This window comes from Leiobunum rupestre, chromosome 11, assembly GCF_980474605.1.
Source record: "Leiobunum rupestre chromosome 11, qqLeiRupe1.1.hap1, whole genome shotgun sequence".
Taxonomy (NCBI): Eukaryota; Metazoa; Arthropoda; class Arachnida; order Opiliones; family Sclerosomatidae; genus Leiobunum; species Leiobunum rupestre.
In genome coordinates this window covers 736,466-763,019 of record NC_143394.1, presented here as the reverse complement: position 1 = coordinate 763,019, position 26,554 = coordinate 736,466, and the positions used below count along the sequence as shown (strand labels likewise).

Genomic DNA, 26,554 nt, shown 5'->3' with positions numbered 1-26,554 from the left:
CTGCCTCCACGTATCCCCCCGTTGGCGTGGCCGTTACACATATCTCACCCTGATTAATCAGTTATTGTGTGTGTTCTGGTGTCTAAGGCCTCGGGTCGACACCGATGTTTGTGTATCTCAAAAAAAAAACGCATTTTCCTTTTCAAAAACCACATGCCCTTCAATCAAATCACATGATTTTATGTTACACATTTCAACTTTAGGCTCTTAGGTTTGGAATTTGATTTTACTTTTATTATCATATTGATTCGAATTTGTTAAAATTAATTTAAATTATATTAATATTTTTGGTTAATATTGATCAAATTTTTCCAGCAAATTAGAAATGACAGATTTTGTTCAAGAAACGTTTGAATTAAATGGTGGCAAAACATTCATTGTTATCACTGGTGCTAGTCGTGGTTATGGACGTATCATAGCAATTGAATTTTCAAAAAACATTGGAAAAGATTCTTTAATGGTTTTGGTAGCCACAAACCAGGAAAAACTTGAAATGACCAAGAACGCTGTAACAACCGCAAACGCAAGTGTAAAGGTTGTCACTGTTGTCCAAGATCTGTCTTTATTAAATGGAGAAATGGCCCTGAACTTCGTCAAGACTTCTTTGGGATCTGAACTAACAACAACATTTGATAAAACTATTTTAATACATAATGCTGGGAGTTTAGGTTCAATTTCGAAAACTGTTGATCAATTAGACAACACACAACAGCTTCAAGACTATTTCAACCTAAATCTGCATTCTGTTTACATGTTAACATCGGCTTTCCTCAAAACTTTCTTAAAATATACGGAGCAACAGGGTAAATGTCTTATCATTAACATATCATCTCTTTGTGCAATATCACCTTTTTGTGGCTGGGCCCAGTATTGCAGTGGTGAGTTGATGTTTTATTAATTTTGCTTCAATTTATTGACCTTGTTTTATTTCTTGTGATAAATTGAACTCAGTTTTCAACTTTTCACAATAAACATTCACTGTTTTATAAATATCAAATTTGGGCCTGTTTTTAGAAATTCAGAATTACACATTTTTTTAAAGAATACACTCTTTTACGAAGTCGGCCATTTCATTACACGCCTAATTTAAAATAGTACAGGCAAGGGCGCCTGCACGTGCTCATCAGCTCGAGACGTTGCATGCACTTGACCGCGTGAAGCGGCCTTGCATGCACTTTTTGAAATCAGACCTGTAATAAAATGGCAGCTCTCACAAATAAGGATATAAAAGAGTGTATAATTTGATAATAATAATAATTGGGCACCACCTTAGGACCAAGTCATCGAGAGACTTTTTATGCCTTTAAACAGGTGGCTGGGTTACAATGCGTTTAGGTGGTTGGAGGCAAGCCCTTCATGCCAGGTGATCCAACAGCTCCCTACACTTACTATTGCCGTTATATAAATTTTAATAAATGTTTTATTAAAGTGGAAAAGAGTAGAAATATAACAAACGCAAGAAGAATAAATTTTAATGTGATAATCTTAGCAGGTGCAAATCCAAAATTCCTTGCAACTTAAACATGCACTCGAAGACTTGTAAAGATAAGAGACAGTGACATAAGAGCTATATTAAAGCCAGATCATATTAATTTATAGGAAGACCTATTTGAGTAAACATAAAATTTAGAAAACATGTTGTACGAAAAAATGTATGTAGCAAAAGTGTTTATCAGAAACTTGTTATAAAATATTTAAAAAAAAAAATTTTCATTTATGGTATACATTGAATTTCAGTTAAAGCTGCAAGAGAAATGTACTTTAAAGTTTTAGCAATTGAATATCCAAGCATCAAAGTTTTGAATTACGCTCCTGGGCCTATGGACACGGACATGGTTGATCAAATTATAAAGGAAGCGTTGCCCTCAGTCCGAGACTGGTTTATAAGTAAGTGTCAAAATATTTTTTTGATAAATAGGAAAAGTAGATTAATAATTTAATTGTTTCCCAAAATATAAATTTTTCATTTCAGATGCCAGAAAAGATGATACGCTAGTATCTTGCGAAGGCAGCGTTAAGAAACTGCTCAATATTGTGAAAGAGAGAACATTCGAGTCTGGTACCCATATTGATTTCTTTGACTAAATATTTCCATTAATGTATTTTTATACATGTATTATAAAAAAAAGTAATGTTTGTTCGGCTCAACTTAAGCAGGTAGAAAAATATTTAGTCTTTGGAAATGTGACCAAATATGTGTGTGTAAATACAGGGTGTTAACTAAAAACGATACAGAGATAATAAGTTTAATAACTCAATTTTTTGAATCTGGGAATTTGAATTTTTTAGGACACAGAATGTACAGGTGGTCAATTGACAATGGAAATTTAAATACCTTAAACCATGTCTTCAAGGTCATTTAAAATTTATCTCGAGAACCATTAGAGTTAAAAAGTTGGTTTCAATTAGAGAAGTGTTCCCCGTCACATTTGATGTCTAAATAGCTTTGATACCACCTAATATGACCAATAACCAGTCTAGGGAATTTAAACAAAAACAGGAAGGTTGTGTTGAAAATAATGTACCAGAACCAATTTGAAGGGCTATTAACTCTAAACTTACTCGTGCTAGAGTAACAAAATTTTCTAGACATACTCATCTAATAGGAAGTCTTAAGTCTAAATGTCTTTTACCCAATGTAAAACACCATTCAAATTGGAACCATTTCTCTAAATCCATTGGCTCTTGAGATAAACTTTGATGGACCTTGAAACATTAGTTAAAGGTCATCCAAGTTTACAAATACTAAAGACGCCATACCAGATGAGTATGTCTAGCAAATTTTGATACACGAGCATGAGTATTATTTGAGTGATTAGCCCTTCAACCTGGTCTCTGGTACATTATTTTCATCACGACCTTCATGATTTTGTCTAAGTTCTTTTGACTTTTTAATGGTCGAATAAGGAAGGATCAAAGTTATTTACCCCTAAAATGTGAAGGGAAAACGCTTCTCTAATTGAAACCAACTTTGTGCCTCTAACGTTCTATGTATCATAAAAGTTTAAAAAAATTGGTAGTTATTGGCCTTGTATCGATTTTTAGTTAACACCCTGTATACAAATCGTAATGATGTGACAAAATATTAAATTTATAGTCTTTGATATTTATAACTTTATAAGTAATTTAAAGGGTTCCACCAGCGTCATAAGGTGAAGAAAGTAAGAAATATTCCCTCCTGAAAGTGTGCAAGTAGAGAGAATAGATAATAAATTAGTCTGGTCTGGAGCACCATTCTCATTTGGTGGGAATTATTAAAACTAAAGTTATTCATATTGGCTGATCATGGACGCGCGTTACTTCCCTATCGAGGCTGGTGGAACCGTTTAAACCTGGTTTTAAATTTTTTTGCATAGGTATGGACACAAATTTCAAGCCTTGAGAAATGTAATTAGTAAGAATTCAATGGCTTTATTTTTTTTAAAAGGAATATAACCTCAGGTATTTGGTGTGGAACACCAACGTTTGCAGCTCCGGCCTTTAAAAATGTTTTGCGCCATTTCATTTAGAACAAACTTATGGTGTTGGCCAAAGGCCATAGACACCAATGTTTGGCGCCACTGAACAGGAAAAAATTGAAGGAGTCTTCTTTAAAGATAGCTTTGCAGCTTATAGTCCCTTTAAGCCAAAAAAAACTGAGTAGCTTATTATTCTTTTAAACTTGTTAATTAATTACCTAAAATGCAATAAGGCTTAGAAAATTTTATTCCTTATTATAATACAAAAAACTCTAATTTTGAGAAATTGTAAAGGTTTTTGAGCTTCTTAAACACAGTGGAATGATAAAACACGCTTTGAACTATATAATTAAGGTCTGAACAGTCTATTACTTAAATACTGTTTTAATAATACAAAAATAAAATGTTTTTTCTTCTGTTTATTACATAGTACCATTTAATTTATACTAGGTACTAATAATTCTTAATTTATAAAAGTTACTCTTAAACGTTTATATTTGCATTTATTGTTTTTAAGTTTAATAGTTCTTTGTTAATATCTATATTAAAATACATTTAAGATTTACTATACTATATATACTATTTCTAAAATAACACGGAAGTACATTTTTCCTTTGGAATTATTTTTTTAAGAATTAGGCTTCAAAACGTTGGTAGGGGTTATCGTCCTTCATGAGACCTGAAAAAATGATTTTATATTTTTATATAATTCTAATGATTAAGCTTAGGTCTAACTACAATTAATGTAAAATTGGGTTACCAAACATACCTGAAGCATCTAATAACAAACCTGATAGCATTTAAAAGTAAATTTACTATTAATTTATCTTTTATTAAGAATTAACATGTAGCATTTTAAAGTTAAAAATTTTATGTTGTAATTCCCAAATTATAGATATTAAAAATGTTCTTACCATATTTACGTCGAATTTCATCAGTTCGTGATTGACGTTCATTTTTCCTTTCCTCTGAACGCATTTTTAACTCCTCGCGTTGCCTTTCAAATTTAGCTTGCTCTCTTGCCCACAAACCCTTTTTGTGTTTACGGCAACAACAACAGCAGCAGATAATTATTGAAATAAGCAAAACACCTCCAACAACACTCAAACTGATAATCAGTACTTCGAAGTTAACTAAAAAAAAATAGGAAAAAAGTTGTAGAATACGTTTAGGCAAACAAAATATTGTTATGGAAAATAAAAAAAGTGCGCACTTATGCACGTTCCCCAAGCCATATCATCCAGTGAACCGCACTCCTCAACAGGGATCAACTTTGTATATTTGTAATAGCTGCATGTTTTTGTCTTATAACAGTAGTAGCACTATGTTATCAAAGAAATTGACTTAGTTCCTCAAACAGAACTTTCAATGTGAGGCATGATGTCATGCCTCTTAAATATAGTGTGTTTTTACATACCTTAGTACTCGCTTTAACACATTCATCACAGCTACTGTTATGATGGCCACAAACTATTGCAAAAATAATAAAATGATTACAGGCTTTTTGTATTTAGGTAGGAAAATTTTAAGGACTCGTAGACTCATACAAGTAATTGGGTCTTCTGTGGTTGTTGGTGGAGCCAAGGAGGTAGTTGGTACATCAGTTTCTACGTTCGTACATATAGCCAAAGGTAAAAGTAGTAACGCGAAATATTTACAAATTGATTTCATTTTGAAAGTTTTTCTGGTTCTCAAAACTAATCCAGTTATTTCAACAAACAATGCAATTTACTGTCCTTCGACTACTTCCTCTTACGCCTACTAACATTAAGCAGACGCAATTTTCTTAAGAAATGAGATATGAGGCTCGTGGCGTCATCTATTTCTCTTTTTCAATAATAATGGTTAGTTTTTTAAGCCACTAGATGACAGTACAGTCTTCGTGAATGGGCTTTGGCACCATAGAAATATAAATTAGACTAGAAGCACGATTGGATTGGGCGGGGACGTATAAGCTAGAAGGCTGCCATCAGAGTGGAATCGCGATAGTCGCGCCATCTCATAGAAAGAATTTAAACTAAAAACTTTTTTTATTTATCTGACATTATATTAAGTTATTTAAACAGCTTTAGGAAAATCATAAAAATCTCAAGAATCTACTATATCTACCGTGTCACCCTTAAAGTCACACGTTAACTTTGCGCAATCATTGTAAGCCTGAAATACCACAAATCATCACAGTGTAACTAAATTTTAATTATTTCAGTGTGGTTCAAGGACGTATATAAGGGGGGGGGACTTAGGTGGTTCAACCCCCCCCCCCCTAGGACTCGATTCCTTTCGTACGAAAGGAGCTCAACATTAAGAAATAAACAGAAAGACGTAAAAATCAATTGAAACATCCGCAACGCAGCACAGTAAAATATATTAATATATTAAATATATTAATATTATAATTTTCTCGCAAATGTATTAAAAAACTTCGTTTGATACACGTGCTGAAATGTCATTGTCACACGTCCCGAGTCTAGCCAGCACTTTAAATATGCGTTATTGCTAATTTCGCGCTCGCAATTTCATCTGGTTGTGTTATAACCCCCCCCCCCCTTAGACTTTCTATATCTACGTGGTTGGTGTGGTTTAAAATATGCCTACATGAGATTCCAAATCTTGGTTTCAGTGTCTTTTAAACTATTATCAGTATTAGTCAAGTCAAATTGAGTGGTTTCCGGTAGTTCACTTTTTCCGTAAATTTTCTGAAATAACCTCTGATAAATAGGGAAACTAAATAACAATTACTAAAATCAGTAAATTGGCATACTCTAGAAGATATGCTTTGTTCTGGAATAGATATTTTTGGGAGCTCTTTCAAATTCTTGTTTTAATAAAGAAATTATTCATATTTCAATTATTTTTTTATTTCAGAATGTATAGGGTAATTTTTACTTGTGTAGGTACAGCATTTGCTTTCAAATGGTGCCTTCCATTTTTAAAGTAAATTTCATCCGGCAGAAAATGTTTACTACACAGAAAGTCATATCATGAATCATGCTCATATGAAGTAATTGAAGATGGAGTCCAATTTTCGCGATTTACCGCTAAAACCCATTTTCCTAGTAATTCATCATTTCTCAGAGGAAATCTTGTGTTTAAAAAAATCTCTTATTCCGAGATTATTATAAAATATTTACTATAATATTACATACTTATGAAATGAGAATTTTATTTCTTTCCCAGATCTCTCTTTACAATGTGAAAAAGCGCAGTTTTTAACCATTTTTGCGGATATGCTTTTAGACGCAAAAATTTAAACACGAAAAGACCGCCGCTGCGCACGACGTGGTGCGCAGTGGATCGCCTTTTTTTCCCCTCTTCGAAATTCGCGTCGTAGCCATGGCGACAATGTTTAACGCGTTTGTCAGATGGCGCGTACATCGCGATTCCACCATAATGTCAGCCTTCTAGCTCGCCTGTTTCCCTTGGGATTGGCGGAAAGGGCAGTGCTTCTAGTCTAATTTCTATTTCTATGTTTGGCACGGATTTTCTACTTTCGTGCTCAGTGATTACAGATTGAGGAAAACTTTCCACATCTATTAAAATTTTGACCCCTTACCCCTAAAACCAGTTACAAGGGAAATCCAACCAAAAATTTGCAAAATCTAGGGAAAATTATTTTATTCAAAGCTAACATAAAAAATGGCACACCTTCATTAAATTGACTTATTATGAAAGAGTCAATTAATACACTCTTTTAGGAGCGTATTGAGTAGTTTCAGTTCGTAGCTTTGGCTATGGCTGCCATTTTGTGCAGTATTTTTTCTCTATGGGAAAAAGCATAGGTGACGTCGTGTCACGTGATACTGAAATCACTATATAGTGCCCCCCTCCCCTCTTTTACAACGTCCCATGTGGCGCCCGCCACGACCGTACCACCTTTGCCTCCACTATTGGAATTTCGTTTTCCCTAACGGGTCCCCTCCCCAGGTAGTCAAGCTATAGATTCCTCCACCAATATTCTCCATAAAAGAATCTATAAGATTATTTTACCTAGGAGCAACAAACACAAGGAGAACGCAGCTAGTCTTTAAACACGCTAAAGAAGGGTTGTGTACGAATTTCATTGGACGAGCGTCACGATCCTTTACGCTGAAGTGAGCGTTTTACGGGCGGAGGGGAAGACAATTTCCGAATTTTCCCCTTCCGACGGCAGCAGGCGCTAAAGCGTCTAGCCAATGAAAAATGTACACAAGAAAATCCACGACTTTTGACGGGTTGCGTTCTCCTTGTGTGGGGTGTTGTGTTTGTTGCTCCTAGATTTTACGGAGAATATTCGTATCTAAGAATTTTGGCGGATTCGCTTTAGCTGGCAGCCTGGCACCCCAGCAATTTTTTTTTATTATTGGCAATTTGGAAAGTTGTCTGCCAACAAAGATATAACTACGTATCCTAGATTCGAAATCTCGGCGTTTCTCGATAGCCCGTTTTCTCGTTAGGCTTTTACTGATCATGGCGGTTTTCTTTGGGCTGCTCTTCCTTCCTCCCGGAGTGCTCCGAAAGTCCTTGCGTGTCCCATTGGGCTTTCGAGAGCAGATCCCGCAGAGATTCGCGTTTACCATTGGGACGTTGCTCCGCGAGAGAGTGGCTGATTTCTTGCTCTCTGTTGATCCGAGATAAGTGACGGATCAACCCAGACTTGGAAATAGTGATATTTTTTACGGGGTCCCTGCGGGCCCCCGACCCCCTTAAGTTTATTTTTATTGAGGGCCACTGGCCCAGGGGGGGGGGGGAATTGGGGGAAAAATTTAAAATTTGGTCTACAGGGAAAATAGGAAAATAAAAATTGGTTACGTTACTTACATAATATTTATTAACTTTAAAACAAGCAAGTATATCATAATATCACACATAATCATTTGTAACGCTAGATCCGAGGGGCTGATCACTCCGCGTAATCGGTGTACAGAGCCGTACCAATAGCTGAAAACTATTCGTGAGTTCTGAACCGTTAAGAGAACGGCCTAGGACTGAGCTGTGACGTCACGCAAAAGTTCTGGATAGTTCAGAACTTTTGTGATTCAAATTAGGATCGTACGATTTGACGTACGCAGCCCGATGTGCAGACGAATTTAGAGATTTCAACCTTGAGTTCCGGCCAGTACTTGCTCTTGAGTAGGTACCATTTAGAACGGTTCAACAAGAGGTTCTTGTCTGCGAATAGTTTGCATTTGGGTAGTTCTAGAATTTTTTTGCCGAATAGTGCGCATGGGGACTGGTTGAACGGTTCAGAACTCACGAATAGTTTTCAGCTATTGACTGTACTAATGGGATTACGCGTAATCTTTGAAGTCCCTGCCTTTGGCAGTGCTAATCTAAGCGTAATCCGGCGTAATCGGTGTACAGACTTTCTAAGAGTGGTTAGCCCCTCGGCTAGATCCCGCTCTCGTATAGGGTAGGAAAACAGAGTTTCAAAAAGGGCGTATAAATCATGTTCCAGAAATTTCTGTAAAATGTTTAATAAATATTTTTTAATTAAATTGAGAGCCCTGGTGACCCGCAACCCCCGTTCGAATGATTTATTTTAAGAGCCCACTGATATTTATTAAGAGTCATTGGCCCCAAGACTCCCGCTAATTCCAAGTCTGGATCAACCGTACGGATTCGGAGCAAGTTTTGTGGAAAATGGCGGCGGTCAGGGAAGAAGATTTACGAATTATTTTGCTATTATTAGAATCTTCATCATCAAGTTCAGAGGAGGAAGATTTTTTTGGAACATATTTTTAAGGATAAAGCAGTACATCCGAAAATTGAGGGATTTATTAAAAATTTAGTGCATAGATTTTCAAATGAAGAAGTACATAAATTTATTACTTCCTCTACTATATTGTAGTGTAAATGTAAACTGTAGACTAATAAGAAAAAATTATAGTTTAGGGATAATTTTCGATTAACCCGTGAAATGTGTTATTCCCTCGTCGCGGAATTTGAAGCTTCAGAGTTCTTTCCATTAAACAATAAAGTAGTACTATTTCTGCCGAAAATCACCTTTTGATTCATTTTTACAGCGTTCTAGGCCTAATAAAACGCGTCTGAATTATATACAAGAAAGTTGGAGAAACAATTGTTTCTCATTGGGAAAAGCGCGCCAAAAATACTGATCCGAAAAAAGTTACGTTTATCATTGGAAAAGTACTCTCGTCCGCTCTCTTAAGGATCGATGACGTCACACGTCAATTTGTTTTGATCCGAATGGGAATTAAGAGCGGTTTCGGAGCAACCCAAAGAAAAACGCCATGACTACGCGCCGGAAGTCGGAAAAATCGGGCTCCATAGCAGGGTGAGAAATAAGGAATTTCAATAGATAACCCAAAATTATATTACTCAACTTTAGTTTTCTTTCGTTTAGAAATTTTTTAATAACGCAAAAATATCTGGTATCTTGAAAACCGCAAGTCAAAAACCAAGGCACAATTTTCACTAAAACTTTTTAACTAGATGTCGGTAGCCCTGCCAGCAGCGGCTCTATGGAGGCAGTTTTTTCCGACTTCCGCCGGGAACTCAGTAAGAGCCTGCATTCAGAGATGGGCAAAAATTACGAGCGCTCAAATTTGAAAGTAAACTAGTAATGAACGAGCACTTAAAATTCGAAAGTCGGCTGATCTTGTTCAGAGAGAGAGATAAACTGAGCAAGCTCAGGGCGAACGCAGAATAGTTTTTTTCACTGGCTGATAAATCACGGCGCGGTGAGCGAGATCGGCCGATCAACGGGCTAATCTTTTCACTTTTTAGCGATAATCCCTCTAGCGGCGCAGCAGTTTTTCAGTTGAAAGCGAATAGCGGGGCGTCGAGAAATATCTTCCCGGTTGACGGAGTTGGATGTTCAATTTTGAAAACTGGTAGAGGGCGAATCTTGATCACTATGAGCAATGGCGTGGTTTTTTCCTCGAAAATCGTTCACCGGGAGGCGAACCTTCATTGAAAATATTTGGTTTTCTCATCGATTTGTCTATTATTTTTTTAATAAGTGGCCGTTCGAATAATTGTTTACACAACGATTTGTCTATTCTAAAATTGGAAATATCTAGGCGGTAATAGCAAAGAGTATAAAAACTACGTAACCTAGAGATATAATGACGGTCGAAAGCAGTAAAGGAAGTTGTAGCAACCGGGGGGGAAGTCACTCAGTGAATTTGCACTTCAAATTTCGGTACCGCAGCGCCACTACGGCAGTTTTAAGTGGCAATCATTTTGATTTAGTTCAACATTCTTGAAAATTCCTTAAGGAATTGGTTACCTTTAGGACTTGGCAACGTTAGAGAACAAACGCCTTATTCTTCACTTTTTGAAAATAAACACCGAAACAACGAATCCACAAATTCTAACTAAAAAAATCACGAAACAGTAACCAATTACTGTCACTTTTTTGAATTGACAGATATTCGACAATTAAATATCCAAAATGCCAAATTTAGCACCTCCGCAACACCGTAACTGCCATTTTTCTCCGGTTTTATTATTTATTGTACTAAATACTGCCGTAGTGGCGCTGCGGTACCGAAATTTGAAGGGTAAATTCCCCCCCGGTTGCTACAACTTCCTTTACTGCTTTCGACCGTCATTATATCTCTAGGTTACGTAGTTTTTATACTCTTTGGTAATAGAAACATTACTGTTATACTTTAAATATTCCACACTTTATAATTATTAAGCCTAGTTCACACTGTACAATTAATTGGGCCACTTAACGGTATCCAGCTATTTGTAAGGCTGATAATTGTATAGTGTGAACGGAAAAAGTGGGAACAATTGTTACAATTGTCCTGTTCAATGTATACAATTTTCTTCCTTACAATTAGTTTGATACAATTAAGTGGGCCAATTAATTGTATAGTGCGAACTGAGCTTAGAATACAGTGGCATATTTATTGGTTCTTTTTGTGATTGTTGTCGTCCCCCCCCCCCAACTCGTCCCGGAAACGTTACAATGGCTAACTTGTTCTTTATCATTGTTCGGAATGAATCGGAACCAAGCTTTAACAATGCAAAATATACGATAAAAAATTTCGGGAAACAAAAATGTAATGTACACAAAAAATAAAGAAGCCCATGGACATGATTTTTAAAGTGCTTAATAACGCCATTACGGGCTATCAAATTCCACCCAAGGAAACCTTGAACTCCCAAAGGGAAGCTAATTTAACCGCTAGAAGGCACAGCTGACAAATGTTTGTTATCGGTTAATCACTGTTAATTTTTAATCCAAATATGCAAACATTACTTAAATGATAGCGGGTTTTTTTTTCATTTCGCCGATTATTCGGCGTTTGGATAAACTGTACCCTTTTCAGGGGCGGACTGACCCGGTAGGAAGATGGGCGCTATACCACGGGGCCGCGACCACAATTACCTTTTAGTTCGACATGGGGCCGCAAGTCAACAATGCCCACCTCACAAAAAAGGCGCCAGTCCGCCCCTGACCCTGCTTGTAATGCTTTTTACCAGTGTCCGGGTTATTTAATAATAATTAGCTAGGCTAAAACCCTAGGCGCCACCACAGTCCCAAGTCAGCTAGCGACTTTTAATGCCTTATTTACAGGACTGGTGGCCGTGTAAAATTGTGTAGGAGTGTCGTCAATTTTAATTTAAAGTTTTACGAGAGTTCAGTTCCAAGTTACTCAATATCTACGGGAGGGGGCGGGAACTAATCGTCATTTTAGCGAAAACGTGGTACACACCAATGAAGTGGACAAGCATTATGCTTTGTAAACAATTCTGTCGGTTAAGATGTGTGGCAATTTTTTTATGAAATAGTGGAATATAATTAATTACAATCGATACTATAATTTGTTTTTAAAATATATTTACAGCGTTTATAAATCATAACTTATGTAACTTATGAGTTTAATAACCTGTAATATGTTTAAAAAAATGCTTGTGCCATTTCTTTAGCAAGTTGCGCTCCAAGATGTAATGATTGGTTTTATCGCACTTAATAATATCCTATTGGTAGAAATAATCCAATAAAAAGTCATCATTGCGATATCATCCATGGGTTTATATATTTGAATGAAAATAGACCTTCACATTATCTACCAATTCAGATAAAGGAAAGCTTAATCGGAACATTTAAATTTATACGTTTCACCTTTGACCCCTCTTATCTGTATGACGTTCAAACCATATAAATAAACCGTCGCGTATGATCAGAATTCAATTATCAAGTTTACCTAATTAGTAGGTCTATCTGAAAAAAAAAATTGTTCGTTGGGTAAATTATCCAATAAATAAAGAAGACATTCTATCAGATAAAAACAACATAACCTTTATCTCATTCGTTTTTGTAATATACTTGGTTTTCGCAAATGAACATTGCATCGGTTAATCTAATTTTTTTATCCGATTATCCGTTACGCGGTAGGCTACATAGTTTGGTAGAATTCACAGGTGACTTGTAAACTCAGTTCCTGAACAACCGGATTTTCAAACGGAAGCGTGGCAGGCACCTCTAAACTGCGAATTGACGTATATGGAGACGTAAAAAAAGTGTCGTTTGGACCGTCTGAAGACGGAAGTACAAAATACAAAGTGGCCAAATGCCTTTACTGCGCGGACTATAAGCAAATGCAGAATTATATATTTCTTATGAGAAAAGTAACATCGCTTTATATTGTGACCATAGAGTAATTAAAGTGCTTCGTACACGCGAGCAGTTTCAGTGATACAGGTAGTCCACTAAAAAACGATCCAGGGCGAATAACTCAAAATCGGTTTTAGCTAGGATTTTGAATTTTTCAGGTCACATAGCAGGCGTAGGGGGCATTGGACGATGAAAATTTCAAGGTCATTCAAAATCTATCTCGAGACTTGTAAAAATCCCTGAAGAAGGAGGAACAGTTCCTCCGAAACGTAGGATTTTTTAAATAAATAAATTGTGAATTTTAAAACCGTTTTAAGTCTCTTTTCATTTAGTGTTTCACAATGTGCTTCTCTTCACTTCTATCTCGAGAACCACATTCTACGTCTAATACGCTTTGATCCGATGTAAATTGAAAAATAAGAAGCCGAGAAAACGAAGAAATAAACCTGGGTGGTCATCAAGCTAAAAATAACAAGATTCCAACCAACCTGTTTTCGGCGTTCAATTTTTAAGCTCCCAATTTATGAAATTAAGTCAATTCAAATTTATTTAGACATAAAATTTTATGAGGAAAAACTTTCACTACTCTACTTTGTCCCCTTTTGCTAAGTGGGTTCTGAAACTTTTGTTACCCTAGCAAAAGTAGTCTTGAGTTTATTAACGAACCAGCGTGGAATCTTTGTTATTTTTAGCTTGATGACCACCCAGTTTTCTTTCTTCATTTTCTCATCTTCTTATTGGTCAATTTACATCGGGTCAAAGCTTATTAGAGGTAGAATGTGGTAGCACAAAATCTCTAAACCCAGTGGTTCTGAAGTAAGATTTTGAATGACCTTGAAGACATGGTTCAAGGACATTGAAATTTTCATCGTCCAATGGCCCCTGGGCGTGCTATGTGACATGAAAAATTCAAAATCATAGCTAAAACCGATTTTGAATTATTTGCCCTGGATCGTTTTTTAGTGGACACCCTGTATAACAATGGTCGATGCCCCGTAAGATGCTTGTTAAATAAAAATATTTTCAAACAATTCCTTCAAGATTTCAATTTGGTTCAAAACGTCACAAAGAAAAACGTTGTTCACGGTTTTAACTTCGATATTACTTAACTCCACAGCCAGAACTTGCCCCTGTTCAATTTCACAGCGGGGGCACCACCCTAGCTACTTTTCTTCGGGCATATATTGGGCAAAGTTGTTGTTTACTCAAGATTCGAAGGTATTTACCGTAAATAATAGGTTTTTTTACCATATTGTCCCAGACATCTTGTTTTTGCACGGCTTTCGTAAAAACGTTGGCACGCGCCTGCTAATTACCCACCCGTGGAGGTTTGTACGGTTCTAGCCAGTGCCTAAAGTAACCCACGGGCGTAGCACTGTATGCCAACACACCCTTGTTAGGGCTAGAAAAGTCAAAGAATGTACTGCATCAATAGCCTTCATAAATTTTGGGAATCAGAGCCCAAGAAATTGGACATTGCCAAATTTACTGTGTTCGGTGGTTTCGCTTTGTGTGGTAGATATTTTGTTAAAATTAGGTCCGATAACGGCCAAAAAAATGAATAGGTTAAGATTCAGCGAACCTATATTTTCCGTTATATCAGTTAATATTAATTTTAAGTATGGTTTTCGGGATAATTTACGTGGTTTTATATTTTCGCCTAAAAGTCGAAATAACGTTGTCCGATTTTCACGAAAGTTATATTTTTGAAGAGTTGTGGTTTCCATATAACCTAGTTTTGCAATTACGTTTTATTATAAACCTAATTTTTTGGAGCAGTATACAAACCCCGCAACTTCCAACATTGTCCATCCGTGTGTTTACAGAGGTTTATACGCGAGTTTTCTTTTCGCATTTTTCAAAGCTGTTCTCACACTCAACCAGTTGCGTACCTAGACCCTTTGACGCTCGGGGCGCATCACGAATTTGCCGCCCTCCCAATTTCCAAAAGTGTCATCGTTTAATCGTTAAAAACAGTAAAAACTACAATACAAGGCACTGTAGGCACACCCTAACGAATAATGGTGTTCTAAAGGCTAGTAACCTTGCTTTATTATCTACAAATTATTGGAAATATTACAGCAAAAGTGCCTTGGGTATTAGCCTAGCTGATTATTATTATTATTATTATTATTATACGCATTCATTCTTGCCAAATGAACAAAAAGCGAGTCTCACTACGAGAAAAGGATTAACTTTAACCATTACTAAAAACAGGCTATTTTATTTACTTCAATGAAGGTGGTGCCTTGGGTATTAGCCTAGCTGATTATTATTATTATTATTATTATTATGTCGCCCTACAGAAAATGTCGCCCTGGGTGGACAGCCCCCTCCGCCCTCCCCTAGGTACGCCACTGCACTCGACGGAAAATTAACAACGTAAAGTTGAGCGTTAACGGTATATCGAATGTGAAACAAAATTCCGCGCGGTGTTTATCGTAGACACTCCGTCGAGTGTGAAACCAGCTTAAGTCGTATGCCTCGGTTTCAACGTATGACCAGAATTAACAAATAAGTGTAACACTTTTCGGAGCAGTACACGTTGCTTCCAACGTATGATCCGACATAACAAATATTAGTGTGACACTTATCGGAGCAGTACGCACGTCGCTCTCAACGTGTGACGAAAAGTAACAAATAAGTGTGACACTGATTTTAATCGGGTTTTCGACAGGATTGTGTGTATTCTGACTGTCGTACGTCTTGTTTCAAAACGAAGGGCTTTGTAAATATCGGCTTGCATAAGCAAGGGGTCGGCCTTATTCGGCCCACGGGCTTTGACGGATTTCGGGTGGCCAACCACACTCATCTCTAAAAAATCGGAAGAAAAGTACTTCGGTACTATTATGTTGAAATACGCTTACGTGATATATTTAGTTATATAGCAAAGAACAAAAACCGTATGTGACGGTACCATGGTCACATTAGGACAACACGAACTTTCAGGACAAATAGTGGTTTCCCTAAGAGATGTAGACTGGCGTTGTTTAATTTATTTTAGTTACTTGCAAATGCTATTTTTTAAATTGTCTGATTTTTTTCTTTTCGTTGAATAAAGAATTGACATAAACTTGGTTCCCGATTCTATATCATTAGTCCTAAACAATTTCGTATATATTTCCTCAAATAATAAAACTAGCTTTCTAGAGCATTGTGGGAGTGCCTACACCGACAAAAAAATGTAAACAGAGCCACGCGAGTCCGTCCGTGTAAAGGTTTGATATACGTTTACCAAATGACAATAAATTTTTAATTTAATTTGCATATATATATTGCGATATCATTATTAATCGTTTCCAATCGACGTTAATCGCATTAATTTTAATTAGGCTTACGTTAAATTTAACATGTGGCAACATTTTGATGAGGGGGTATGAGTCTACCAGGGGTTGAGAGATACACAACATTGGACAAGTGGGGGTTGAGTCCAAAGAATGGCTAGATCACGCGTAAAACATATCACGCCTGTATTGGCTTCCCTCTGGCTACAGGCCTGGTGTCTACACCATCCGCCCACCCTTTATTTAGGTCGCGCTCGCGATAGCCGTTGCCCAACCCACAACGTACGATGATTTATTCTTGAAGTGACGACATGGATATTGGTCAAGCTGATTATTATTAATTTATTTATTTAATAATAATAATAAATATAAATATAAATTATTTATAATAAAATATATATTTTTTAAACTTATATATATTTGTTTATGTTATATATCATTTAATCTTTATTATTACATTTTATATGGATAAGTTTAATTCCATCTTTGCAGGCGACCTGCGCAAATGTATTATAATTCTTCAAACATTTTGTATTTTGTTAGGCAGTTAGTGTGTTGTTGTTACGCACTTTAAAATTTATGTCCGTGGCCCATGGACTACTTTATTTTTTGTGTACATTACATTTTTGTTTCCAGAAATTTTTTATCGTATATTTTGCATTGTTAAAGCTTGGTTCCGATTCATTCCGAACAATGATAAAGAACAAGTTAACCATTGTAACTTTTCCGGGACGAATTTGGGGGGGGGGACGACAACAATCACAAAAAGAACCAATAATGCCACTGTATTCTAAGCCCAGTTCGCACTATACAATTAATTGGCCCACTTTATTGTATCAAACTAATTGTAAGGAAGATAATTGTATACAATGAACAGGACAATTGTAACAATTGTTCCCACTTTTTCCGTTCACACTATACAATTATTAGGCTCACAAATAGTTGGATACAATTAAGTGGCCCAATTAATTGTACAGTGTGAACTAGGCTTAATAATTATAAAGTGTGGAATATTTAAAGTATAACAGTAATGTTTCTATTACCGCCTAGATATTTCCAATTTTAGAATAGACAAATCGTTGTGTAAACAATTATTCGAACGGCCACTTATTAAAAAAATAATAGACAAATCGATGAGAAAACCAAATATTTTCAATGAAGGTTCGCCTCCCGGTGAACGATTTTCGAGGAAAAAACCACGCCATTGCTCAGAGTGATCAAGATTCGCCCTCTACTAGTTTTCAAAATTGAACATCCAATTCCGTCAACCGGGAAGATATTTCTCGACGCCCCGCTATTCGCTTTCAACTGAAAAACTGCCGCGCCGCTAGAGGGACTATCGCTCAAAAGTGAAAAGACTAGCCCGTTGATCGGCCGATCTCGCTCACCGCGCCGTGATTTATCAGCCAGTGAAAAAAACTATTCCGCGTTCGCCCTGAGCCTGCTCAATTGAAGATAGATAAAATAAGATCGCCTGCCGTGAACACTCGCTCACTTGAAAAATCAAGGTCAAAAATTATGAGCGTTCATGTTGGACAGCTGCTCACAATTTTTGACCACCTCTGCCTGCATTACGTGCAAGGAGCTTGATTTCCAATCTAAGGTACGTAGTTATATTATCTTTGCTGCTAAATAACTGGCACACAAGAACAAGTCCGAAAGCAGTGTTTCCACTTTGCGGCGAAAAACTGTCTTGATGAGCACTAGAAATTTTAAAAACTGCGAAATTTGGGGCGAAAATATTTTTCGATATTTTCAGTCAGAAAAACTAAAAAATTATCGTCTCTGTGCTCCCCCTACTGTGCACCCAATGGCAACCCATTCAATTTTTTGGCAGAGATATACTATATCTAAAATGTTTTTTTTTATTTAAAAAACAAATAGTTACCTTTTGTAAAAAATAAATATATTGCCTAAATCTAAGATTGGAAATAAAGAGAAGAAACATTTGCAGTGACACAAAAGGAAATTAAGGTAAATCTATGGGGGAAATTATGGCGAAAAACAGAAATCGGATAACAAACTAGAACGATTTTAGTTTGGCTGACAACGAAAGTTACGCCATCGGTGCCGCACTGGTGAACTAACATTCTATTTCGCCTAAAATGACCGACTTTAGCTCGACGCTAACGCGGTTTTTTTTTGACATCTTTAAAAGGACTTATGTTTAATTAAAGTTGAAGAAAGGCTCAAAATTGTGTAATGAAATCGTGTAAGAGTAAATACACAAAAGAAAACATCTTTTCACAGGTTAGTGTTAGAAATTGTTTAGTTTGAGGTTAACTTCCCTAGCCGTGCGGAGTGGAGTAACTTGACCCTCGGTACCAGAGGAGAGATCGTCTGGTTTACCGATGGGTGTAAGGCCCACTATGGCACCGGTGTGGGGGTGTATTGCCTTACTAATAAATTTGGCTTTTATGAAAGCCTAGGGATACACACTAGTGTATTCCAGGCAGAAATTTTGCTATCTGCTCCTGTGTTGCTTATTGTTTACATCAGGGGTATCATTTGAAGGTTATCCAGATTTATTTGGATAGCCAAGCCGCACTTAGAGCTCTCAGCCAGTATAGTATTATTTCTAAACTGGATTCTAGCAACTTAGATCTCCTCTTTGCTCTTGGGATGCACAATAAAGTTAAACTTTATTGCGTACCTGGGCATAAGGGGCATCTTGGGAACGAAAGGGCCGACGCCTTGGCCAAGGAAGGTATAAGGGCTAGGTTCATTCGGCCGGAACTTGCTCTCCCCATCCCCCGGGGACTTGTACGCGGCTTGATCTCCAAGTTTATGCCAGATCGTCAACTCAGACAATAGTTTGAGATGGAGGGTCAACGGCCAGAGAATTACTCTCGCTCTCTAGAGCTAGTATTACAGTAGCGGCGCTAAGGTTTTTTCACAGGTGGGCTAATTATTTTGTGGCCCTTACAACCATGGAGTGTAGCTTCACTCCATTTTACAAATTTAGTGACCCCTTATACATTTTTCAGGAAGCGAGAAGAGCAAGGTCGTTTTCTTGTTGCGGCTCTCGTCGGGTTTACTGGACCCCTATATGACCTTGTATCCGACCTGGAGGGGACACGTACATGCCCGGGGTATTTCCATAAATTTCCTTTCTTTTATTTCTATTGTCCATTCAACTTTCGGGAGGAAGGGAGCGGAAATTGAATGTATCTGTTTATGGTCTACTATCTTATTGAGTAAACAAATTGATTTTGAAAGGCAATAAAACAAATTTCTAGAGATAAAGAAAATTCATAAATTAAAATATGTGGCCTCTTAATTATAAATTTGTGGCCCCTTTAATATAAATATGTGGCCCCTCTCGGAAATGCAGGGGGGCTAAAGCCCACTTCAGCCCACCCTTAGCGCCGCTACTGTAGTATTAGGGTGGTCATTGGCCTACTTACAGGTCATTGCCATCTAAATAGACATTTAACTCTTATTGGGGTCAGCGATAACCCGATCTGCAGAGCTTGTCTATCTGAGGAGGAAACTGCCTCACATGTACTCTGTAGCTGCGATTACTATGCGGCCCAGAGGTTTGAGCATTTGGGTATGCACCAGTTGGAGACGCATGACGTTTCTAACATCATGACTAGGCAGACATTAAGCTTTGTGTCAGAAATAGGACTTACTTAAGTCATCTGGTTTGGGGATGCACAATGGACCTCGGGTCGAAGTGCTTGGCTTGCCACCCCACTCAATAATAATAATAATAATACAGCTAATATAATGATTTTGTCAGTTCGGAGACACTCGAGATTAATACATCTAGCACCTACTGTTGCACAAAAACATAAAATTCCCAAAAACGTCATCGGATGTCCAATATGAAACGTTCTATGGTCTCGACACTCGAGTTAGAAGCGTCATCCTCAGATAAAGAATATTCAGAAGAAAATAGTTGCCCTAATAATTAATATTCCGTGATTAATGTTATTTAAAATTTGTAGTCAGTATGGACGAAATATTTCGTCCAACTTCAATAGAACTGTTTAAATTTTTACACCAAACTGGATTGAAGAATAAAGAAACAGCAATTCCCTCAGTTACTTCGAAGCTTTGCCATGACAGTTCATTTTTATTCTCCGAAAGTATACGATTTCTTGAGAATGTATACACAAAATCGGTCCAACCTGACTTCACAGCTGAAAGTTTTAACTGCATTAAAAATGAGAGTGACAAATCAGATCATCAACTTTTAATAGCATTATCTATTGATGAAACGTCAATCAAGAAGCATACTGAATGGAAAGGAAATGAATTTTCCGGATTCGTTAACTCAAGACACTGACGAAATTGCAACATCAGCCCTTGTATTTATGGCTGTGGCTATTAAAGATTATGGAACAGAACCCCCGGACAAAATCCCCCCACTGCCGGACAAAATACCCTCAAAAGTAAGAAAACACGAATTAATGGTTTTCGGTGCTAGTGCAGCACGAATCATCTCGGGAATCTGCGTTTTTTTATTATATTCTATTTTGTACCGGACGGGTATTGTTTTTTCGTTTTTAATACCTTAGGAAACTATCCCTATATTATATTTTATATTTAATGGGGTCTTGTAGGTCTAAGCAGTATATTGGTTGTCGGGATATAATATTACAGAAATGAAATCCGAATTTTCATGGTTCTCGGCTGTGTCGCTAAGATCAAAATGTAGTATCTGTTTTCAGATTAAAAGCTTATGTACACTTACGGTAACGGACAAATTAACCTAACCTAACCTAAATTTTAATAGAAATATTGTATAAAAAGGTAGCATGTTAGTAGTTGAAACTAAAAATAGCTATATTTTTTATGGTAAAACCTAAATGTAAGTATAAATATTATGGAAAAGCTGACATTTTTATGGTAAAAACTAAATGTAAATATTAATATTTTGGAAAAGCTGGCATTTTTTTATGGTAAAAACTAAATGTAAATATCAATATTTTGGAAAAGCTGGCATTTTTTGTAGTGGGAAAATAAATTTAAATAGCAATAGTTCGGAAAAGGTGGTATATTTTGTGGTAAAGAAACATCACCACATTTTATAAATATTTAAAACTAGAAGAAAACCCGAATGTAAGAAAAAAATATGCAATTAAAAAAATTATTAAGCCAAAAGTATATGCAAGAATTTTATTGCATTTGAAATATCCTTATTTTAAACAGCATTTAATATTTAGCGTACAACGTTTCTACCAACAGAGCTCAGAAAATCAGTTCCCATTATTGTATTTTTCCTCTGTTCCCGTTAGAAGTCGGAAAAGATAAAGCTTTTGTTTTTAAATATGACCCTTTCCGAAAAAAATTACACACAACTCTCTAATGTGTTAAGTTTGTTTGAGCTATTCACAGCAACCAATATCTCCACGGTTACACATAATTGTATTTACACTTATTTGTTACTTCTAGTCATACTTTGAAAGCATCGAAGCTTCCTTCGATCAGTGTCACTCTTATTTTTTATTTCTGATCACACTTATTTGTTACTACTAGTCAGCCGTTGAATGTCACACTTATTTATTCTGGTTATACGACAAAAACACTAGTTTTATCAGTGTCATACTTAATTGTTACTTCTGGTCATACGTTGAAAGCGCGGCGCACTCTGAGCGGCCTTGAAAAACGCCAGAGGGAAACGGGCGCGTAGACCTCTATAAACACGGGGATTTACAATGTTGGAAATTGCGGGGGTCCGTATACGCTGCCCAAAAAACCTTACTTAGAATTAAAATTAAGGAAAGTATTTGCAACTCTAGGTTATATGTAAACCACAGCTATTCAAAAATATAACTTTCATGAAAATTGACTTAAATTACGGAACTGTATGTAGATTTTTAGGCGAAAATATAAAACCACGAAAATTGGGGTCCCGTAAATTACACTGAAAACTATTCTTAAATTTAATATTTACTGATATAACCGAAGTTGAAGGCCGCTGAATCCTAACCTATCCTATAATATTTTAACGTTATCGGACTTAATTGTAAATAAAATATCTACCACACAAAGCGAAACCACCGAAAATAGTAAATTGGGCATTTGCCCAACTTCGAGGGCTCCGATTTGAAAACTTCATAAAAGGCTATCAATGACGATCAAGCCTTAAGCTTAAAAATGACTGTTTTCAAAACCACGGGAATCGCGTTCCCGGAAGTTGGGTTAGATTAGTTCCTGCCGCCGCTACCGAGTGACGCTATTTCGAAAAATTTTGGACGTCACTGTGAAGAAAGGATGTAGTAGAACATTTTCCTAATGTCATACTTAGGGGTATTATGTTACTTATGGTAAAAAACCTAGATTCCCGAGATGATTCGTGCTGCACCAGGGACCCTATTCTCTCTCGATCTCGAATCGCTCTCACGAGATGTCGAAAAACGCTATTCTATAAAATATTTGTAGAAAAATGCTACTCGAATTCGATGGACTTCTCGAAGTCGATCTCGTCGTGTCCGACAGAGGTTTTAACCAATCATCGAGCTAGTAGTTCTTTTTAACTACCTCCCCCCCCCCCTTCTCCCGTGTTGCCAAAAAGCTACCACTACCCAAACCGTCTTTCTTAGGGAAAAAAGCAATGGCGCTTGCTATAGCTCGGCTTGTATTGTTAAATATAGCCTTAGAAATCGATAATAGCAAAAGTAAATAGGGGGAGAAAGTCTATCACTGGCTTCAGATTTTACCTTCCACCATGCTGGACACCCTTTTTGAAGAGCTAGTGATCACGTGATATTTCTAACCAATAAGGATAGCACATTACGCGCGAAGTAGTGCATTTGTAGTATTCCGGTCCGCGCTCAAGATAAAAATTTTGAATTTTATTCCCTGGCAACCATGTCACCGCCTCGCGATTTCAAATAGTCTCTCTGTCAAATGCTGACCATTATTTCCTTCGATAACGGTTGATTTTAATTAATAATTACTATATCAATTGTAAAATAAACAAAAAAAGCTCGTAGCTATTATTTCAGTTAAACTTGCAAATTGTTAGGCCTTAACATCGTAGATTTACCAATTAGTCCCGATCTCTGCTCTTAGAAGGCGCCACGCTCTCCACGACTTAAGCGAGCGTTATTCTAGTTACGGTTGATTACTTTTCAAAAGTCGTGTTATTATTTTTAAAATGTCGCATTTTAGTTTCTATCATATATCTACTTTATTTAGGAACTAAATTAACCAAATTATCGAAAGCAAAAGTTTAATATTCACGTATTTTATAGAGAACTATTTTTCATCGTGGCGGAGTACAACCGATACCTTTGTGTCCCTGTAAAGAGGCGAGGGGGAAGTTATTTCCGAAGCCCAAAAATTTTACCCCTCAAGTGCCAGACTTTCTCCCCCTATTTACTTTTGATAATAGATGTAATTTTCAAAGATAAAGAGTTATAAGAGACCAAACAATAAATCCTTTGGACTTAGAGCTCGGCGTTTGGATAAGAAATAATAACTTTATTCATTTTTATCCACAAACGAAAATTATCCGAAAAAAACCCGATTATTTTACATGTTAAATTGCTATATAGCCGTGGATAATATCCATGGATAAACAGTTAATCGTAATTTTTATGGTTAATCAAAACTTTAGCGGTTAATTTAGCTGTTTCGCCGAGCTCTATTGGGACTTTAAATATATACTGCAGTGTTACAATGAAAATAAATATCCTTTCTCTAAACTATAAAACATGGGCGTTTGTAATCCGCTGTTTTTGTGATGGTGTATTCTTATTGGTCGGAAAATAGAGAGCCTATGCGCGATTACAACCGGAAATATGTAGAACCCACGTGGTCTACTCGCTTGTCGAGAGTCGAGATGTATCACTTCGAAGTCGAGCGTTTATCGAGAAATGACTTCTCGATCGAAGTGATCGCCTTCGAGATCGACTTCGAGTCGACATCGAGAGTGAGATCGAGATAAATTAGAGAATAGCCTCCCAGCACCGAAAACCATTAATTCGTTTTTACACACAATCCTAAGGATTTGTGTGTATTAGTCTCACGTACAGTGAGGCCGTTCTAATATGACCAAAAGTAACAAATAAGTGTGACACTTATCGGAGCAGTACGTGATGCTTGCAACGTATGACCTGAAGTAACAAATAAGTGTGACACTTATAGGAGTAATACGCTATGCTTACAACGTATGACCTGAAGTAACAAATAGGTGTAAATACAATTATGTGTGGTCGTGGATATATATTGGTTGTGATACCGGCGTTGCAGGTTGCTGTGAATAGCTCAAACAAACTTAACAAATTAGAAGGATTGTGTGACTACGGTTACATGGAGCTCGGAGTGTCGACGTAGGGAAACGTCGACGTTTATTTTTCTCATGTATCCGCACGAACGTCGACGTTCGGAGAGATACGTCGACTTAACGAAAACTACCTCGAACCGTCGATTTAACGCCTTACGTCGACGTTCGGCGCTGCATGTAACCTCTTTACGACGACGTTTCCTTGGCCAGTAGGGATTTTTCCTACCGCATATCCGACTGTTCCGAAATAAATTCGTTTTAATTAAAGTTTTTTTATATTTATTTATATTTATTTTTATATTTATATAATAATTATATAAATATTATTTTATATAGTTAATTTTATTTCCTATTAATTTATAAATAATTTCAAATATTTCGAAACAATTTACTAAAGTTTCTACAAATTGCAATTTATAATTTATGAAACTTTTTAAATTATACTGAAAATATAATGAACATAATTTATAATTAATTTATATAATAAATTAATCAACGTATGAAAGATGTCATTTTATATATTATTATTATATGAAATACTTGATATATTTATATTTAAAAATGTATTATTTTATAATTGAATAGCAATAGAAACTTTACATAAAATTATATACTAATAAAACGCAAGTAAAGCATATTTTTAAGGAGTGCCAAAATACCCTGTTTTGGAGGGAAAAATCCGAAGTATTTTTTGAAACGACGATCATGTATGATGTAACCACTCCCCTTTTCGGAACGTCGACGTTCGTCGAAAGTCGACGTTCCCTTACGTCGAGGTTCAGAGCCCCATGTAACCGTAGTCGTGTATTCTTACCGTTGTACGTCTTCTTTCTTACTTTTGGGGGGATTTTGTCCGGCAGCGGGGGGTTTTTGTCTGGAGGGATTTTTGGGGGGGTTTTGGTCCAGGAGGATTTTGTCCGGGGGGGATTTTGTCTCATTACCGCTATCAAAGATAATTTAAAATCGTACCCTAGATTCGAATACTGAGAGCTTTCCCATTGACGGTTTTGTTACGAAGCGTTTACCCTTTTCCGGCACGTGACCGGGCTCCATCGGTTGTGGCACAGCGCGTGATCGAAGTTGGCCGTGGTTGCGGTAAGGCGCAAACCATGGAGCGAATTGTTTCCGAGTTCCGGCGGGAAGTGGGTAAACGCTATCGGCAACGCGCGAGAGAGTGATTTCGAATCTATGGTACGAGTTTAAATTATCTTTGCCGCTATGAACAGCCATTGGAAAGTCCCCATAGGATACTTGTAAATATAAGATAAAGAAAAATCAGCAGATACATCAACGATAGTCAAAAGAAGCTGTTCGAAGAAAACTTACCACAAGAATCATATTCCAAGGACAATATTGTATGCAATGAAAGTCTATCAGAAATATATTATTACGATTGATAGTTGTATTTAATCTTGAAAAATAGTGGTAAATTTACCTTTTTTCTCTCGAAATTTCGACATTCTGCAATGACGTCATAGAGCCCAGCTGGTTACTATAAAGGGAGTTTAGTTTCAAAGGGTCCGTTGCAAAAGTCCTAGCCAGATTTCTAGCCCATCGGCTAGAAATCGCAAATCGGCTAGATCGATTGGCGAGCTAGAAAAAAATCGGTTGCAAAAGTCTCCGAAGTGCGAGCCGAAATTACGCCCCGCCCACTTTATAACCAATAGGAGGGTCCTATTTTCGCGGTAAATCGCGAGTTTTTTAGGCAGACTAGAAACGGCTTTCGTGAACTCGGTGAAAATCAATATAGTGCTTTTCTTTTACGAACCTTGGGTGAAAATGATCTTTAGTGAAGTTTGCTTTCAAGAATTTTTGATAATTTTGTGTAGTTTGGTGGTTGAAACGTAAATAATGATGGCACCGCGGGAATTATATCAACCAAATTATAATGAAAGAGAAAAAAAAGGCAGTCATTTCTGGTCTGGAAGTCAGACAAGGTTTAACAAATCGAAATATAGGGTGTGGAAAAAATACCAGAGTTGCAGAACGCAACGGT

General features: G+C 36.7%; 2 protein-coding genes across 4 annotated transcripts; one reads left to right on the top strand and one right to left on the bottom strand.

Moving 5' to 3' along the window:
- Window positions 1–177: 177 nt before the first annotated feature.
- LOC149921077 (sepiapterin reductase-like) lies at window positions 178–3,939 on the top strand. Of its 2 annotated transcripts, XM_090163843.1 has the most exons (5): window positions 178–211; window positions 316–878; window positions 1,738–1,887; window positions 1,973–2,059; window positions 3,357–3,939. In XM_090163843.1, the coding sequence occupies exons 2-5, from the start codon at window positions 326–328 to the stop codon at window positions 3,380–3,382; spliced, it is 816 nt and encodes a 271-aa protein (XP_090019969.1). In that variant the 5' UTR covers window positions 178–211; window positions 316–325; the 3' UTR covers window positions 3,383–3,939. The 2 variants fall into 2 exon arrangements, with proteins under 2 accessions (XP_090019969.1, XP_090019970.1); XM_090163844.1 differs by lacking the exon at window positions 3,357–3,939 and having other exon boundaries at window positions 1,768–1,887; window positions 1,973–2,268.
- On the bottom strand, window positions 3,763–5,236 carry LOC149921076 (pituitary tumor-transforming gene 1 protein-interacting protein). 2 transcript variants are annotated; one of them, XM_090163846.1, is made up of 5 exons: window positions 5,006–5,236; window positions 4,876–4,928; window positions 4,672–4,780; window positions 4,373–4,591; window positions 3,763–4,137 (listed from the first exon to the last, which is right to left on the bottom strand). In XM_090163846.1, exons 1-5 carry the CDS (start codon window positions 5,127–5,129, stop codon window positions 4,094–4,096), a joined length of 549 nt encoding a protein of 182 aa, XP_090019972.1. In that variant the 5' UTR covers window positions 5,130–5,236; the 3' UTR covers window positions 3,763–4,093. The 2 variants fall into 2 exon arrangements, with proteins under 2 accessions (XP_090019972.1, XP_090019971.1); XM_090163845.1 differs by lacking the exon at window positions 3,763–4,137 and adding an exon at window positions 4,184–4,248.
- Between the last annotated feature and the right edge of the window lie 21,318 nt (window positions 5,237–26,554).